The sequence below is a fragment of the Aulonocara sp. 'chitande type north' Nkhata Bay genome, linkage group LG22, assembly GCF_057382095.1.
Source record: "Aulonocara sp. 'chitande type north' Nkhata Bay isolate Kocher_YH1m ecotype deep benthic linkage group LG22, A_spYH_male_GT1.1, whole genome shotgun sequence".
Taxonomy (NCBI): domain Eukaryota; kingdom Metazoa; phylum Chordata; class Actinopteri; order Cichliformes; family Cichlidae; genus Aulonocara; species Aulonocara sp. 'chitande type north' Nkhata Bay.
This window is the reverse complement of record NC_141364.1, coordinates 22,287,066-22,305,145: the sequence shown is the minus strand read 5'-3', so window position 1 is coordinate 22,305,145 and position 18,080 is coordinate 22,287,066. Positions and strand designations below refer to the sequence as shown.

General features: G+C 39.0%; 1 protein-coding gene and 1 long non-coding RNA gene across 4 annotated transcripts in view; one reads left to right on the top strand and one right to left on the bottom strand.

Annotated features, from left to right (window-relative positions):
• calcr (calcitonin receptor) overlaps window positions 1–18,080 on the top strand; it is a 62,623-nt gene that overhangs the window by 17,993 nt on the left and 26,550 nt on the right. For 2 of the 3 annotated variants that reach the window (XM_086279357.1, XM_086279356.1), the window contains 8 exons: window positions 9,339–9,406; window positions 13,888–14,038; window positions 14,457–14,564; window positions 16,356–16,441; window positions 16,541–16,682; window positions 16,780–16,890; window positions 17,086–17,198; window positions 17,321–17,393. In XM_086279357.1, coding sequence (XP_086135483.1) covers window positions 9,362–9,406; window positions 13,888–14,038; window positions 14,457–14,564; window positions 16,356–16,441; window positions 16,541–16,682; window positions 16,780–16,890; window positions 17,086–17,198; window positions 17,321–17,393 — 829 coding nt within the window. In that variant the 5' untranslated portion in view covers window positions 9,339–9,361. The remainder of the gene's footprint in view (window positions 1–9,338; window positions 9,407–13,887; window positions 14,039–14,456; window positions 14,565–16,355; window positions 16,442–16,540; window positions 16,683–16,779; window positions 16,891–17,085; window positions 17,199–17,320; window positions 17,394–18,080) is intronic. The other variant, XM_086279358.1, reaches the window with a different exon arrangement.
• Window positions 9,907–17,662, bottom strand: LOC147304180 (uncharacterized). Its single transcript, XR_015126795.1, has 3 exons — window positions 17,552–17,662; window positions 10,168–10,377; window positions 9,907–10,025 (listed from the first exon to the last, which is right to left on the bottom strand). It is a non-coding gene; the product is annotated as an uncharacterized LOC147304180 (long non-coding RNA).

The window sequence follows — 18,080 nt, the reverse complement described above, 5'->3', positions numbered from 1 at the left end:
TTAAACGAGTTGCAGATACTTAGCATTCTTCCGCCAGAAGGGTTGATTTTATCGGGCCAAGCATTTGCACTGCCTTCCACGGCTCTTGTGATACTCTGCTCTGACCTACATTTTCTTTGATCTGAGATTTCCAAGAACAGGTTGCGGGTGTAAATAATTTGTTGTTTTTGCAGAGACACAGAGCTCAGAAGCAAAGATCCACACTGCATTTTATTTATAGTGGCGGACATACAGTAAGTGAAAAAGCCTTCCAACGCATGGTCTGGGCAGACTGCTGGACCCCACTGTAAAGCCCAATTTAGGCTAGTTTAGGCATGTGACAAAAATGGAGGGGAAAAAAAGCATTTTCACTTTGGGATGGAGGGAAAAAGAAAAGTTGTCCTTAAGATGCACAGGCACACCTTTGCCTGCTCATTACAGTTGAGTTATTAGCTGTTGGAGCTGAAGAGTGGCTTGGGAGCCTCCAACCTGTTCCATGTAGTCACAGTTAAACCCTGTGCGGGAAATGCTGAGATGGCTCCCCATCTGCCTGGCAAACACCAGTTAACTCCAATAAACATGTGATGTATGCTTCTGGTGCTTTAAAAGAGACCATTTTAGTTAGAAGAAACTGAAACAGTGGAATCATGGGCAGCGGTTTAAGTAACTGTATCTGGAAGTCTAGAGTATGATAGACTGTTCCCAAAAGAGGCCTGTTCCTTGTATTCATGTCTCCCTTCTTTACCTGCCTTTATAATTCTTCGTCTCTCTCTACTGTCTCCCTATTTAATTTCTTTCTAGTCTAGGAGAGGAAGTGTGTGGGACGTCATGGAGTTAAAGATCAGGTATAAATCAACTGTTTACACAGAGCCAGGGAGAGTCTTTCTATTACAGGAGACTTGTCCCGACCAGCTGGAACACAGACCAAACAATGCTTCCTTGCTTCATCCCCCTCTTACCATATTCTTGCCACTTCGCTGCTAAATAACAGGCCTGGTTTCAGAAAGGCACTTGAGTGCAGACAACAGGGCTTTTAATAGAAGGGGGTGGGGGGAGGTGGGGTGAAGAGAGGGATTTTAAATGAAGATCTCTTTTGTGCACTCACTGAAAGGTAATCAGAGAACTACTGTAGAATGCCTAAAATGCATGAGACATGCAGGAAATCCTGAAGATGAGACACATTGTGCTGGAGGAGCTAACTGTACAATCACTTTTGCTTTGTGTATTCAGTTGCATCTTGATTTGTTTGCTCATCATGGAGATGAGTCCCCCTGTCAAAACGTTTTTGGTCTTCCATTGGTCATCCACAGTTCGCACCACAGAATCAGCAGCGGCCTTGGTTTTGCTCGAGGAGACAGTCCCGCTGGATGGTCTGTGTGGGTGGTGTAGACTCAGTGGCACATGATGATCCTATGAAACAGCGATTCTCGACTTATTTTTGTTTGTTTGTCTGACAGCAATTTAGATGAGTTCAAGTGCGTTTTCATGTAAAATCAGCTCCCATCTTTCAGCCCCTGAATAATCTTAATATGTACAATTCATTTTCTCTGGGCTCAGCAGAGTGTTGCCTTCATGAAAAACCGGGACTGTTGTGGAGGGCCGCCACAATAAGCTGCCCTCAAAACTCTGCAGACTTTACACACCAGACATGTAAAATCTGTGCAAATATTTTGTGCGTTAATATTTACGTGAGTCTGCCCGTGTAATTTCACTGGATGAATTTGTAAAATTTATTTTATTGAACTGAGCTTGATTTTTTTCCCCGTCCTGAATAAACAGATGTGACCAATCAGACCACTGCACATGGCAACAAGTGCACTTCTAGCTCAAAACATGCACACATCAAGCTCATTTGAACCATGAAAAACCATGAAATTTCCTCTGCTGCTGCCTTCTCCTGTGAATTGGATGAACCAGGAATCTCAGTTTCTTCCTTTTCTTGTTTAGAAACATCAGGACTAAAGCACTGCCTGATGTCGACTTCATTTTCTTCTAAATGCTGAAGCAGTTTCCGCAAAAACACAATGTGTAGAGTGTGTCTATACGTTACAGAACAAGCTTATATCTGAATTTTGTGTTGCTTTTTTGCAGTCTGTAATGTTTGCAAATTCAAAGTCTTCACAACGGATCAAGTTTTGCTCTGTAATATTTCTTGAGTTTAAATAAGAAAAATTTGTATGCCCAAATACATATATATGTTTTTTTAAGGTTTTTCATTGCAAGAGAAGAAAATGGTGCAACACTAATAGTGTTGTGGTGTGGCCCTCCACAACAGTCCCAGTTTCTCATGTGGTCCCTTGGGAAAAGTTAATTGCTCCTGCCTGTTAGTTAATAGCCATTCTATGGTGACAGGTAAAGTGAAATTAGTGACACTAATGAATGTCTGTCATTATGCATCATTACTGGCAGGTGCATGGTCACACAACTGTAATTTCTCATGTCTCTAAAATATTTAACCTTTCCACTGTGTGATATTCAGCAGCATAATCCGGTCTGTATACTGGAAAAGAGCTTAAAGTATTTATACTGAGATAACACACATGTGGAATAATTGCCTGCTTTAGACATCATTTTGCCTGTAATATCAATCTAGTTAACCGAACGCTGGTATTTATTTTAGTACCGTATTAAAATCTCTACACCCCAAGCCGGAGCCATTAACTTCCACTTGTGCTCTAACTGCATTTTATCCCCCATACACTGAAAAACAGTCTCATTTGTCTAAGCTACAGAAACTATGGTAAATAATACATTTTTTTTATTTATAGGCACCTTTCAGACCCTCATGGTCACCTTACAGTGGACTTCTATTTATGTAGCGTTTTTATACTCTGAGCACTCAGAGGACTTTACACAACAGGCTCCATCTGTACACTAAAACACACGTGTTCATACATGCACTTTTTAAGCATCATGCCCACTCCTGAGAAACGACTATAATATTAATCCAGTATAAACAGTAGTGCGCTGCTTCACCGGAGTATATATTTTAGCTGATGTGTGTGCTCTCTGATCTCTCTGTGAAATATGCTGCGGAACAACAATTAGCAATAGCACTGTTCTAAAATGCAACCAAGTGAGATGAAAAAAAAAATTCTATAACAGGAAGCTGTTTAATGTTTTAACCACTTTTTTAGCTGACATATATTTTAGGCTTGCCTTGGGAGTGAGAGAAAAAAGCTTTGAAAAAGAAGCTGGAAAGGCAGACCTTTTTTAAAGCAGGAGATTGTAAGAGAAAGGAAGGAGGGCAAGGAGAAGGGGGAGCCGGAGTGAAGACAGGGGGAGGCGGACAAGAGAGCGATAGAGAAAGGAGGTGATAGGGGGAAAAGATTAAAGGAGCTGGAGATATATGGAAACGAAAATAAAGGCCAGAGAGGAAATCAGAACGCTGAGAAAAGTGGGATATGGAGGCGGTGGAGGAGGTAAATGCATGGAGAGGAAACAACTCTAGCTGTTCTTTTTACTTTAATTGGAGAAACATTTGGTATATTTTTAGACAGAGGATAAACCTAAAAAACACGAACAAGTCTTTTCACATTTTTCCAACTTTAAAACGTGACTCATAGCAAAGTGTTGGAAGTGACTGATCAGTCCACACGGGCAAAGCAGTGCAAAGGTTTTTATCTTCACTGGATTTTTCTCTACTTGTTCTTATTTGTTGGCATGCTTTGTCTTGTTAAAGTTTATTATAGTTTGAAAGTAAACTTGCAGAGACTTTAAATAGCTGGCGATATATGTACTTATTCATCACAAGGCGTTTTTTTAATTAATTTATTTTCGCCCAGGGCGATGCAATTTATTGGAGGAAATGGTTGTGAAAACTCTGCTGGTAAACATTCAATCTGTGAAATTGAATTCTGTGCTTTGAATGATATAAACAGGCTTTTATAGTGACGGATTTAAGCTGCGTTGAATCCACAAAGTTTGCTTACTGTTGCAGGAAAAAAAGAGATTTCACATAAATGTAGGAATATATTGATATATTGTGGTTTAAGAGACAGACCTCATTGTGCTATATAACACAGTAACATTACTTCATCAGCTTCATAGATTACCTTTAAGAAAATGGGTTATTTTATCCCAGTGTGCTTTATTTTATGAGGCGCTTTAAAGATTATATATGAATATTTATGTATTGTTGCACGTGTGTTTAGTTTTTCTACGGTAGCCCTAAGAGGCCAAACGGACTGCAACTTAAGAAAACACCAGCAATAAAAAAAAAAAACGCTGCAAAAGCAGCAAAACACAACAGAAATAAGAAAAAAAGAAAACAGAAATAGAAAAAAACTGATTTCCAAAAGCATAAGGGAAGTGTTTCTGGGGAGACAATAACCCTACGGACCAGTTGCAGGAACCAAAATATGCTAAGAATTGAGCTGGGAGACACTTAAAAGAAGTGGAGGATCTATCGGTTTTGTGAGGGAAGAAAAGATGAGAGGTAAGTGTGTTAGCTTAATTATTAGCCTAAAAATCCATCATCAGTATTATATGAATCATGAGAAACAAACACACTTACCTAGCATGTTTTGGTTCCTGCAACTGGTCCGTCGAGTTATTGTCTCCCCAGAAACACTTCCCTTGTGCTTTTGGAAATCAGTTTTTTCCTATTTCTGTTTTCTTTTTTTCCTATTTCCGTTTTTCCTGTTTCCGTTGTGATTTGTGTGCTTTTGTGGCGTTTTTCTTATTGCTGTTGTTTTCTTAAGTTGCAGTCCGTTTGGCCTCTCAGGGCCACTGTATTTTTCCACCAATACCAAAATACTGGATATACACTGATTCTATTGTTAACTCTTAATGAGTGAACATTGTCTCTTATTTAATGCGTATATGTACGATGTATCATCCACACGCTATTTCTAATCTTTATCACTCTCTTTGACAGCACAGGAGGCCGTCACATAGTATACATAAAACTTCCTGGGAAGTGCGGTTATGGATGTGTTGTAAACTTGAGTAGCAGTAAGGAAATTCCTCAGCTTGTAGATCATGCAGTTTATAAATCAGTTCAAATATTTTGCTCTTTAAGCAAGAATTATACAACGGCCTTGCGGGTAACATTCACAATCTGTCAGTTTATCAGACTAATCCACCTGAGCTCGCATCATGATCCGGCTCATTTATCGCTACCTGGCAACGGCATGCCAGAGCACGTCTGTGTGCCTGCTCCCTTCAGCCTGAGCGATGGGGTCTGAAACGGTGAGTCAGGAGACGCTGCATCGGGCCGCCGCATCCTCCATCACCGATGTGATGTCAGCACAAATCTGTGTTGTCACAGTGCCTGTGACCGCTCGCTGCATGAGGAAAGAGAAGAGATGGGTGGCTCTGTCTGCTGCTGTCAGTTTGATATAGGGACGACATAAAGAGAGGCAGAAAAGGGGAGAGGAGGAGAAGGAAAAACGGAGGGAAAACACATAAATTTCCAATAAGAAGCAGCACACACAAAGTTGACATTGCGCCCTTTACACGTTTGCAGTTTGTTTAAATAAAAAAGGCACAAATCTAGATTCTAAGCTTAAAAGAAATCTGCTGTTGGAATCACCAATCAAAGACAAAAGACATAATAGAAGCAGCTGATGTCATCATTTTGAATTCATTTAATATATAAAAGCTAAAGACATACTGCTTTTAACAGTCATTTAGTCTCTAGCTTACCCTTAAAGTGAAAATAAATGGTTTTCATTGTATTTTATTGTATTTTATTTAGAGTATAACTAATGTTGCACCTAACCTGCTGCAGCTACGCTCGCTCTGCATCAGCTTCCAGTCCTAAACAGCGCTGTTATACTGTTTACGTTCTCCTCTGTGCCCCCTCATCCTGTTTGAGCGCTCGCTCTCATCTTCTCTACGGGGAGTGTGCGGAGCTTCATGCCTCACTGTTCTTATCACATTGGACCCATCCGCCTACAAAATGCTCTGGGGTCTATTTTTAGACACGTACATGGAGCTAATGGGAAAGGATAGCCTAACCTCTTCCCTGATGAAAGTCGAATATAGCCTGGAGATTTGAGTTTGAGTCCTGTCACGTGTGAAGCAGATTTGAAACGTGCAAATTTATTATTGATGGGCAGAGAGTGTGTTATAATGTTGAAATGCTCCAGGGGTTATTGATGTCTCAAACAGTCCCAACTACCTACCCGGCACCGAGTACACACCCAGTTCCCATAATCTTTATAACAATGCCTACATAGCAGCTCTCCTACTACTTCAATTATGCAATAGGTGCCTTAAAAACCTGTCCATAGGTGTATTTTCTGATTTTGTTTGAATTCTTGTTACCATCTAAAAAAAATAAAAATTAACTTTTTTTGGTTTGTTTTTTTACTTTGGACTATACCCAATGTTTCCAGTGTTTATGCTAGCCTAAAAACCTTCTGTAGCTCTATCTATCAGAGTAATATTGATATTCACAGAGCCATTAAAAGTGGCATTTAAAATTTAAAGTGCTTTCCTATTTTACATACATAAAATATATGAAATAATTGAAATAATTCAGTACCATTATTTCCTGCCTGACAGTTTCAGTCGTTCTCAGTGATGCCTTTTCTACTTGGCATGAAGTGAGTAATGTCATTTGTCCTAACAGCGTTTAACTGTTATTTGACTCGTTGTGGAAAGTCTCTGCCTCACAGAATATGCAATTAATCCGCTTTTAGATAAATTCACATGCGCGTGATCACCCAGTGGTGATTAGCAGGATACGTGACTGATGTGGAACCTCTGTGCTGCAGTAATAGTAGTGTTCATGGATCTTCTGCTCCTAGAGGCAATTTTGGGATCCATACTTCTCCCTCGCCTGTCATGTCTCATCTCTTTCCTAATGATCGCTATATTTGTGCGCTTCTTTGTTTTCCTTCCCCGCTTCTTTTCAAAGCAGCGGTGAAAACTGCTTTGTCGTTATGATCTTCAGCTTTTAGACACTGAGGTGGACCCAGAAAAATAGTCCAGTAAATTCTGGTCTATTTTTGGGAAAATATAGAGCAGTATTTAGGCTTGGACTGAAAATGTTTGGTGATTAGGAGTGGGCTAATTACAGTCATTCTCTAACTCATTATTATTATTATTTATAATTGTTATTTAACCCTTTAAGACCTACCATAGAACCCAAATCCGCCAGAGCTTATATTATATTTTTACATGCTGTAGTGCCATTTTTGGGAGCATTTCAAGCTGATATACATCAATACAACCATTATAGCCCACATTTTAATAATATGTATGCATTAAGTGCATAGTAATTACATAAATTGCAAAAAAGTGCAATAAACTACAAAAAAATTGAAAATCTTTTGTTTTTTTTAACATATATTTCTAGTTAGAGAAATTTAAGAGGCTTATCTCTCAAAACTGTAAATACAAAAAAGTTGCACAAAATAGTTTACAACCACAGGAAATTTATTCTGAGTGTCTTCATAGTTTTATTTTTGAAATACACCAATTTTCATATACTGCAGGAAAAACGAAAATAAATATTATATTGCAAATTTGCCAAAAAAAACAGCATATGCATCAAAATAAGCTAAACTATATATAACAGCAGTGCAATATGAGTCCTAAGCATCCCAGAAATGACACAGAATGTCATAAAGTCAAACATAACTTTTAAAAACACCAGTATAGGCTCATAAGGCCCTGATGGTAAAACCGTGTTTCTGGAATATTATATTTTTGTTGCTGCAAGTGCTTCTATGCAATTTTTGCAAAGCTGTATGTGGAACGAAACTGTGACCGAGGACAAGCTGATGGCATAAGATGTAAGTACAACTCCTCCAGTTTCATATGCAAAAAAAATTATTGCGCTAACTTACGTGGTTGCAGTGCTACTGGGATTTAAAAATAGTTACGCAAAACCTCCAACCGGCTTTAAAGGGTTAAACCTAATTCGTGGGATTTTAGCAGTTTTTCAGCCCAAGTTGTACATTTAAGATCACCTCTGTGGGCTCTAGATTTTTGTATTTTTAAAACCCCAAATTTCAAATGGATCAGTGTATCTGTGACAGTCTTATTGTGTTGTGTCATTTGGGTTTACTGAGCTTTGGTTTACACTCGATTTGCATTATCAAAAAATCTGTGGCCATGAGCATAAAACTTACTTTATATATATACATATATATATATATACATATAACTAGTCAGTAAATGTCAGCATGTATTTCCACAAAGGGACTGGTAGAAAACATTTCCTGTTTTCTCAATCACAAACTGTAAGCTGTAAAATTTTGCAAAATACTTTTATTTAGAGTTAGAGTTAAAAAAAATTCAACATAACTTAAAAATCAAAAGAAAAAGAAGGATACAGTCTTTGGGTCTTAAAAGTGAAAAAGATTTGATAAAGCCATGAGCAGCTATAGAAAACTGAATGATAAACCGTGTGATTCAAAAAGAGATTTACAGAAAGAAAAAGTTTGGTTTCCCATTGTCTTAATGAAAGCCTTTGGAACCGTTAACAAAGGCCCGGTCAGAAGATGTCAAGCAGCGGCCCGGATCATATGAAGTTAACATCTCATAGGTATAGACAGGAGTCAGACCATGAAGGGCTTTAAAAGCCAGCAATAAAATGTTCAAATGAAGTCTAACACTAACAGGTCACATCAAAGGAAACCAGTGAAACGTTGAAACATAAGAACTGGAAAAGATTCAAGGGATTCCTGTTCAGACATCAGCATCGCTAGACTTACACTCTTGGCAGATCCAGGTATATTTGTCATCCTAAAGCTAAGTAGCCTACCATCCGTGTGCGTCTGAAGCCAAACAAATACTATAAATTGTCCTTTCATGGTGATTTATTGGACTGGCTCATGCATGCGTATCGTACCCCCTGGGCCACTGTGGGGTGTGGAGAACAACCAGTGGGTCATTGTAACTGTTCAAACTGCAGAATGATGGGTTTTCAACAGGGACTCTGTTAGCCTGAGAAAAGAGACCTGAAGAGAATTTTAATCTCACATGCACTCGGTTACTGAACCGTCTGCCCAGCTCCTGTCGTCCTGCGGAGCTAGAGGCTCAGCGCAAAATGATTAATGAGCATCAACTATTTCGGTCCGAATGTGTTTCTGCTTTTCATCATTCTTTTTGCTCTCCCAATGTAAAGTTACTCCTTTTATGCCATTGTTTCGCATCCTGACAGACACGCCGTCTCACCATCTCCCAGGCACGCGCACAAAGGCGAGGAGTGTGGAATGTCACAAACTGCAGCGCTGCTGCAGTGTTTTGCATTTCAGATGACTGATTGCTGTGACTGTTTTCTCCTGAGAAGCTGTAATCCTGATTTGAAACAGCACACTGTTTGTTTAGTCAGTCACCTTCACGGTAGACAATTTATTTTTCTGATAGGTTTAACATGTTGTTCTCCTCCCTCTCTCTAGAGATCTCCCTGTGAGAGGAAGATATGAGGTTAATGGGCTCCATTTGGATCCTTTGGTTTCTCCTGGTGGTAAGCTCACTTTTTACACAAGGATGTACAATGGCATATATTTCTGAAGGCCCTATCTCTCACTTTGCCAATTTTGTATGCTGTACATGTTTCCTGAACAAGATTCAATTCTCATTAAAGGGATGTATAATATGTTGTGGTCTAGTGGTTTTCTTTAACCAGCAAATTCACTCACCCTGTAAAATTAACTGTAGAACTACCCCAGTTTAAATATCCCCCAATATAAATGAGCCAAGTATATATATGTATAGATGTGCATTTTCTATTCTATTCAAAATATAGCTGATCCTTGCCCTTTATGCAGAAGATCACAACAGTTTTAATGTAAAATGACATCTTCAGATGCAAAAAGACACATTGGACAAGTCATTTCTTAAACTTATGAATATTTTAGTGGATTTCCAATCAAAAGATCAAAAAGGTGTGATTTAAGCGTGACTTTCAGCTTTAGTGCAAGAGGTTTAATTTATTATTTGTGTTACATTAAATCTTCATACATAGCACACCATTTTCAGAGGCTCAAAAATAATTGGACAAATTAGGATTCCTCCCTTGAGATGCTCTGCCAGGCCTTTACTGCAGTAGCCGTCACTTGCTTTTTCATGGTTGGTGCAACAGGCTGGAAAAAGTTCAAAGGCTTTGATTAACACTCTTGAATTCACAGCAGGTAAGTATTTACAGCGTTTCGCAACACTACTAAAGTTGATATTGAAACACTGGGTTTCAAATCTTTCTCTTTTTGTAGGTTCAAATCCAGTTACCACTTGTTCACTGTTCTCTCAGCTTGCAGGCAGAGCTTGGTTTTGGTTGCTTTCACGAGTAGAACTGCAGGTAAAATTCTGTTTTCCACAGCTGTGTTTACTGCGACATATTCTCCACACACGCTAGTGCAGGTAAGTTCCCTCCAAACCCACAGGTAAGTATTTTTTGTGAGAAAAAGAGTAAGTCAGGCAGGCACACCAGGACACAATCTGCAAAAAAAGGAGGACAGGTCAGGTAAGTATGGCGCACTGGTCACCAAGTTAACAAGCAAATAAGGTAAGAGGTCTAAATTAGTCATTCCTACAAGAAACAGAGAGGAGAACAAGGGTTATATACTGCTGCTGGTAGCAGATGAGGATCTACTTGTGGGAGGAGTAAACAAAGTTAATACTCAAGCCCACACACACGATAGAGAGAAGAGAGATGGAGCAAATGGAGAAGATCGTTTGTTTATACTCTTTTGTAAAGCGTCCTTGGGTTTCTTGAAAGGTGCTGTACAAATCTAAGCTGTTATAATTATTAAAAGAATGAAAGAAACTTAGAACCTGAGAGGACAGGGGGACCATGACATACTGTGGGTCTTTCTGTTTTCAGTTTTCATAAGTGGAGGCAGAGATTCAGGTGAATGATTTGGCCATTGAAGAATACTCCTTTTCTTTGCCTTGAGAAATTCTTGGGTTGCTTTTGCAGTAAGCTTTGGGTCATTATCCACGTCCACTGTGATGCACTGTTGGATCGGTTTTGCAGCATTTGGTTAAATCTGAGTAGAGAATATAGCCCTGTCCACTTCACAATTCATCCTGCTGCTTCCATCAGCAGTCACGCCATCAGTAAACACCAGTGACCCAGCTCCACTGGCAGCCATTCATGCCCATGCAATAACATTTCCTCCACTGTGTTTGACAGATGATGCAATACACTCAAGCTGTTTTTCTCCTCAATATCTTTGTTTTCATCCGTCCATCTGCTCAATGGGGTCTTTAAGGTATTTTCTAGCAGAGTTGGGACTTCTTTTTCTTGAGCGTTAACCAGTGTTTTTCACCTTGTTGTATTGGATGCTGTTGTTAACCATGGAAATTATTTTGTGATCATCCACATCATTGTGGTCTTTCAGGCCGCTTGGTGTTGCTGAGCTGGCCTCTGCGCTCCTTCTGTTTAAGAATCACCAGATTGCTGATTTGGTCACTTCTAAAGTTTTTTTTCTCTCTCTGTGAAGTTTATTTTGGTTTTTCAATCCTAATGATGATCTTTGTCTTTATATCGACATCTCTTTTTTCCTCTTTGGAGAGCTAAAGTGAACAGCTACCAAATTAAAGTTCAACGCTTTGAATTAATTCCAGATGTTTTATCTCCTTAATTTGTGATAAAAAAAATAATGAGGGAAGATGGAACTGCTTGCCAGTCAACTGTCCAATTACTCTGAGCCTCTGAAGCCTGGGGGCGATGTATAGACATGTCTGTGATTTTTAAACAGTTAATACAATACTTTTGTAAAACCTTGATTTAAAAGTCTGCACTTCAATCACATCTTGTTTGTTTGATTTAAAATCCATTGTGTTGGTGCTCAGAGTCAAAATAACAAAAACGGTCTCATTGTCTAAAGCACTTAACCGCACGATTGCATTCTGGAACAGGATTGGGGAAGTCAGTCACAAGGTTACTTTTAATGACGAGGCTCTGCCCGATTTTATTTGAGCTTTAATTAGCTTTAAATTGTCTTTTTATTTCTTACGTTTGTTACTCTGGATTTATTCTGTTGCTCTTGTAACACACTTTGTAATGGCAATTTTGAAAAGTGCTATGTTAATAAAGTTATTTGTCATTTTGATAACAGCACGTCCTTTCATCAGCCACAGAAAGAAGTCACTTTTTTAGTTTTGGTTTTATTTTTGTACCACTTTTGTGCCGCTATGTACATGGCCTCAAAATAAAGGCTATACACGTATAGCAAAAAATAATGAAAGGCAGTGGAGAGTAGAAATTGTGATCTTTATCAAAGAAAAATGGATTAAAGATTCACTATGCATAAAACACCAGGAGGTAAACTTCCTGTTAGAGGTTAATAGAGGCAATAAAGGAAATAAAACCTAATGCAATAATCTCGTATTAATAACCAATCTCTGGACATTATATGAATGTCCAATAGCAGTGCCATATAAACAACAGCCTACAGCAGAAAGCTCTTAATGGAGATCTTGACCTCAAATCTTGATCTTGGGCTCTTCTGAACACCAGGATCAGATATTTAATGCACCTTGGAGAGCTATGACATTTCCCCAGCCCCAGCTTTTGAGGAATGTCATCAATTAGCTTAATGGGGCTGTTGTAATCATCGGTCACAGAGCGTAACACAAACCGTATGTCATATAGGGATGACATGTTTTGGCATGGTGTTCTATCATGTAATGATGTGCCCTATTAAGGTATTACAATCAAAAGTCAAACTTTGAAGTGGAGCTTGTACAAATTATGGTTAGTTGAATAATTAAGGTCTTAATAAAATGATCTTCAACACCAACTGGGTGAAAAATTTTGAACTTTTTACAGATTTTTTTGAGTCAACGGGCTTCATGGAAAATCATTTGGTATTCTTCAATGTCGCAGGGAGATGGAAGTTTACTTTCCTAGCCTGCATTTCTGCTTGAGTTGAGGACGAGGTCTTCCAGCTAAATATGTATGCCTGATGTACCTGTGCAGGTCTGCCACGTGTTTCTGTGTTGTGTGGTTTTGTCATGTTGAATACAAAAGACTTGCGTAGGTGATGAAGCTGTTAGACCATGACATGCGAAGTTGTTTTATTTTTTCTCATTCAGCTCAGCTGTTGATACTGGTGGTGGCCTGGTGGTCGTATGTATGACGTCATTTACTTCAATGCTTGGAGTGACATCATATGTACGGCTGCTAAACTGCTACATGGGACATCAGCTCTCAAACAAAAGCCACTTTTTAAAAACCTGCTTTGTATTTTTCTTTTTTTTTACAAACTTTTTATCGTACAGGTAAGGACGACACTTTGATCTAGTCACAATTTGTATTTCCTCCACAGACAACCAGGGGATTGTGGGTTTGCATCTCATTTGTGATATGTAGACACAATCTCCCAAGCAAAGTACTAAATTTCCACAAAGAATTTGGAAAATGCAAGTGCACGAGCCTTCGAGAGGCTTAATTTTCAGCCAAAAAAAGAAGGAAGATAAGTCACAGCAAGATGGGCTCTTTATCCTTCAGTGAACAGCATTATCAGAATCAGCATTTCACACAGCGGGCTCTCCATTTTAATGTTACCTCCAAACACAAACAATAGAGCAGAGAAAAGATTCATTGGGAGAAAGTCAGCTGCTTAACGTCCTTTGTGAGCTTGCAAACATTTTAATGAGTTACACAAATGGAGCGTGAGTAGAATTTCAAAGCAGAGTGAAATCCTCATCAGAAAAGCTTTGAAGATGCTTCAAAAACTTTCCATGCTGACTTTTTTCATTTTTTTCTATCCTTTATCCAAATGCACATCTTTATCCAAGCATAATAAAACTCTGAGATATTATAATTGAAACCTACATCACCATTCAAGATGATATTTACCTTTTTTTTGGACGATCAAAGAAATGTAGATCAGAGCAGAAACCGCAAACAACACAATGATGCTTCCCTGGCCACGGCACGTATTGCACTTAGTGTAGTGCATGTCCTCCTCTCAACTCTAATTCATGTTGTCTCCACAGTGCAGGACAGCGGAAGGCACTGACTCAATCTCAGACCCATCGCTCAGTCCTCAGCAGAGCATTGTAGAGGGACAAAGTGTGCAGGCGCTGAGCCAGGGTCAATACAAATGTCTCGAGCTGTCCCGCAAAGGCCGCCAAGAAAGCAGAACTGGTGAGAGGTCCCAAATTAATTTCAGGCTTCTTGAGACCAAATCCATTAACTCTGGGAGGGCTTTGCAGGTGGAGTGATGTAAAACTATTGAATGGGACCAGAACAATGTTTGTGTTCGTGTTAAAGATGATAGTGGTACTGCTGCAAGCTAACTGGCCCAATAGGGCTTTTAAAGTTTAGGCCGCAAGACGTAATCACATCTGTAGAGACATTATTTTACATTATATTACTCTGACTAAATAAATGAATAATACAAAAAATTTTTCTTAAATTGTAACGTAATGTAGAAAAGACAAGGACATTTTCCCTTTTTAAGTTTTTTCTTTAATAGTATACTTATGTAAGAAAAATAAGTGTTTATGATAGTAATTACACCCCCCCCCCCCCCCTTTTTTTTTTCTTTTTTTCCTTCTTCGAGGGGTGCGCTGTGATTACATGTGGGATGGTTTGTTGTGCTGGGATGAGACACCAGCCGGGACATCAGTAACACAAAATTGTCCGCATCATCCTCAACTCTACCCGACTGGTAAGAACGTTTTTCGCATCTCTCACTAGATTTACAGCAACAGGCAGTCTGAAGTGAGACCTGCTGGGTAACATCGGGAAAATGGCTAATCGTGTCTCACAGAGGCCAGATAGCTTGCTTAACTTTGTTCTGTAAGGACTTAAAATTTCACAGCTGCGGAGTTCTGCTTAGTTTTAGTGTATGGTTTTATGAATTTTATGCATAACAGAATTATTTTTAGACATATGTCTTAAACTTAATGGCTGATGCATGGAAACCACGCATCAGCCATTAAGTATCATCAGTTTTATTCATAAAGCAATAGAGTGATTGATGTGAAACTTAGCTGAGGCAGATTATCTATTATGTATTACGTAAATCCCCTCGTCAGGTCAAAGGTTAATGCTTTTGTTTATCACACAGCCTCAGCTTAGTAATACGATCTTAAGACGGTAACCATCTTCATTCAAGCACAACTGTGCAACTGGTTTCGGTGTAACCTGCAGATATCCAAGCCAATAATTCAATCCCATTCATTGTTTATTAATGTTGATACATTTTAACTTAGTACTAACTATTTGCTTGAATGCTCAAATTTGATTGGCCAATCTTCTGGACACTACAAATTTAAAACCAGAAAGATTCCAATAGCAAAAATGTTGTTGCTTGCCTACAGATTATGTGCACTTATATAAAGATAATAGTCTGTAGAGATTAAGCATAACCTTGCATAACTACTTGGTTGCAGATTCATGAAAAAGCCCAATCATATTTGCTTCTGTATGACATGCTAGAGAAAAGATTAATACACTGTAAACAAGGTAAAACACGATCCTACTGTACTCTTTGAGTCAGGCAGGATAGAAAAACAGATTTATTCATATTGAATTTGACTGTGATTATATAAGTACAATTGATGTTGGGATTGCAGCATTAAGCGTTTCCAAAGAATGTGCAGTTTTTACATTGTGAGTAGTACAAGGTTCAATAATGTCTAGTTGAAGAACTCCAGACTCAAGTCATGTCTGATTTAGGAGATGCAATATGACGAAGAGAGCAGAGGTGAAGGAGAGGACAGAGAGATGAATGAGGAATATGTAAGGGTAAAAAAAGACAAGCAAAAGAAAAGAAAAGAAAGGGAGGAATTATAAAAATATATAGGGACGCTCGATTCCTGACAGATGGATAGGGAGCGAGAACATGAATGTGGGAACAGAGAAGCCATTTTTGTAAGAGACGGCTCATGAAGGATCTTCCCAAAATGCCTGGGTACCCACATGACTCCTTGAAAGCTGACGCTGCTGATACGAGGTCTTTGGGAAGACGTACAGTAGGAAGTGGTTGCTGAACAGTTAATGAGCTGCCAGAGAGGACTAGGCAGTCGGACTGCAGTTGTTGATGTCAAGAACAAAGTGATCTCACTGATAGGTCCAGCCATGGATCTCCACTACATGTGGTTTAAAACCTGACGTATATGAAATGACCGTACAATTATTCCAAATGTGGACATTTCTATGTGACTAACTTCTGATGATATTTTTCGAGCTAAGTTAAATGCATTTGTTTCATAATGCCAAGGTTCGGGTTTAGATTTATGTGTTTGGGCTATGCCAATGTTTTACTGTTGAAAAACACTGAAAGACGCAGCCAAAGCATACAAAGAATCTCTACTGAACTCTCTGCTAAACAAACAGGAGCAGTAGACTGTGCCTGTAAGCCGTTTAATATAGTATATGAGGCTTTTAGGAAAATTATTGATGGATAATGCTGTTGTAGCACTGCCAGTGAGGCTTTTTCCCTTTTTTTCCACAGAAAAAATGACCAAATATTGTGATGAATCAGGTAACTGGATCCAGACTGGCTCTACCTGTCAACAAACTTTAAAGGACAAATTAGAGGTAATTGATCATTGTTTTGTTTTTTCTCTGAAAGTGATTGAACAAGACAAAGCTTGCATCAGTTTCTATATGCAGCAGACTAATATTTTTCTTTCCCAGAAGGAAATCCCTGATTTTCAAAGGGATGCAGCAGCAGAGCCAACCACGGAGGCTCCAGGGGTTAGCACAGAGAAAATTATCCTTGACAATGAAAAGAAATGCCAAGAGAAAATGAAGAATGATCCACCTTATAGAAAACCAGGTCAATATATCACATTCATCAGCATCTGCATTACAGGCTTGCAAATTTATGAATAATGGGCCTGTAAACATTTCTTTGCTTTTTTTTCCTGGTGTAGGGCGGTATTGTAGTCGTACCTGGGATGGGTGGTTGTGTTGGGATGACACTCCAGCGGACACATACGCCTCCCGAAACTGCCCTGATTATTTCGGTGACTTCGACCCCACAGGTGAGCAAAGACATTCAAGAGGATTTGCTCATCTGATAAACTGTTACAATATCTAAACATCTAAGTAAGAAGAGGAAGCGTTACACTGTTTCCACACAGTAAGGTCCTCGGTTTGAATCCATGAGCAGAAGAAAATGAATGAATGGATGGATAGTAAAAAGCGCCTGTATTTAGTGATGGAATTATTCTTTACAGAAAAGGCAACTAAGTACTGTGGAGCAGATGGGAAGTGGTTTCAACATCCAGACAGCAACAGGACTTGGACCAACTATACGCTCTGTGCAACCACCCATGAGAAAAGGCAGAGGGTAACATGTGCTGAATGTAATAAACTGTTTGATGTGTGTTTATTTGACAGGTCCCTGCACATGGTCCTCAGTTTGTCTGTTCAGTACTGTTTAAAGCTGAAATTTTCATTCTTTCCGCATAGAAACTGAAGTTGCTTGAGAGTGAATATAGATGTCTCCTCAAAATAAAACAAGAGCCACCGTCTACAAAAACAGGTAAACTGATTCTTTCTTCTACACAGTGCTGAGCTTTTACACTACCTGGCCAAAGAAATTCAGTGCCTGGACTTCACAAAATAATTGGATAAGAACCTTCCATTGGATAATTTCTGATGATGATGATTAATGTTTTGGTTTACAGAAAGTTATTTAACCTCAAGGGATGCAGTGAGTAGCTTCCAAGTTCGTAAACAGCCATGTCTGGTGATGCATCCCATGGTTGTGAATAAGATGTTACTCTGTTTCAGAAGTCGAATTATCCACCTGCATTAAGCAAAAAAAAACCAATGAGGATATTGCGGAAATTACTAAAGCTGGATTAGGAACTTCCCGATGCATTATTTAAACCTGGGAGGACTGCTACGAGGAAGAAATGTAATCGGGGAAAAAATTCTGAATATGGTGAAGTGATCAGAGGTTATGTAAATGTTTGGTGACATCAAATCATTAAAAAAAAATTTAATAATCCACCAGCACAACTCACAGCTATGTTTACTGGTGAAACTAAGAGCATTCCCAACAAAAGAGAACAGTTGTGCAGCTTTAAGAAAAAATACTTATCAGTGAAGCGAATCGCAAAAAAGCCTCATTTTCCCAGGTAGCATAAAGATCGGACTTTGGAGCAACAGAAAAGTCTTGTGGTCTGATGAGTCCAGATTAACCCTGTTCAAAACTGATGGACAA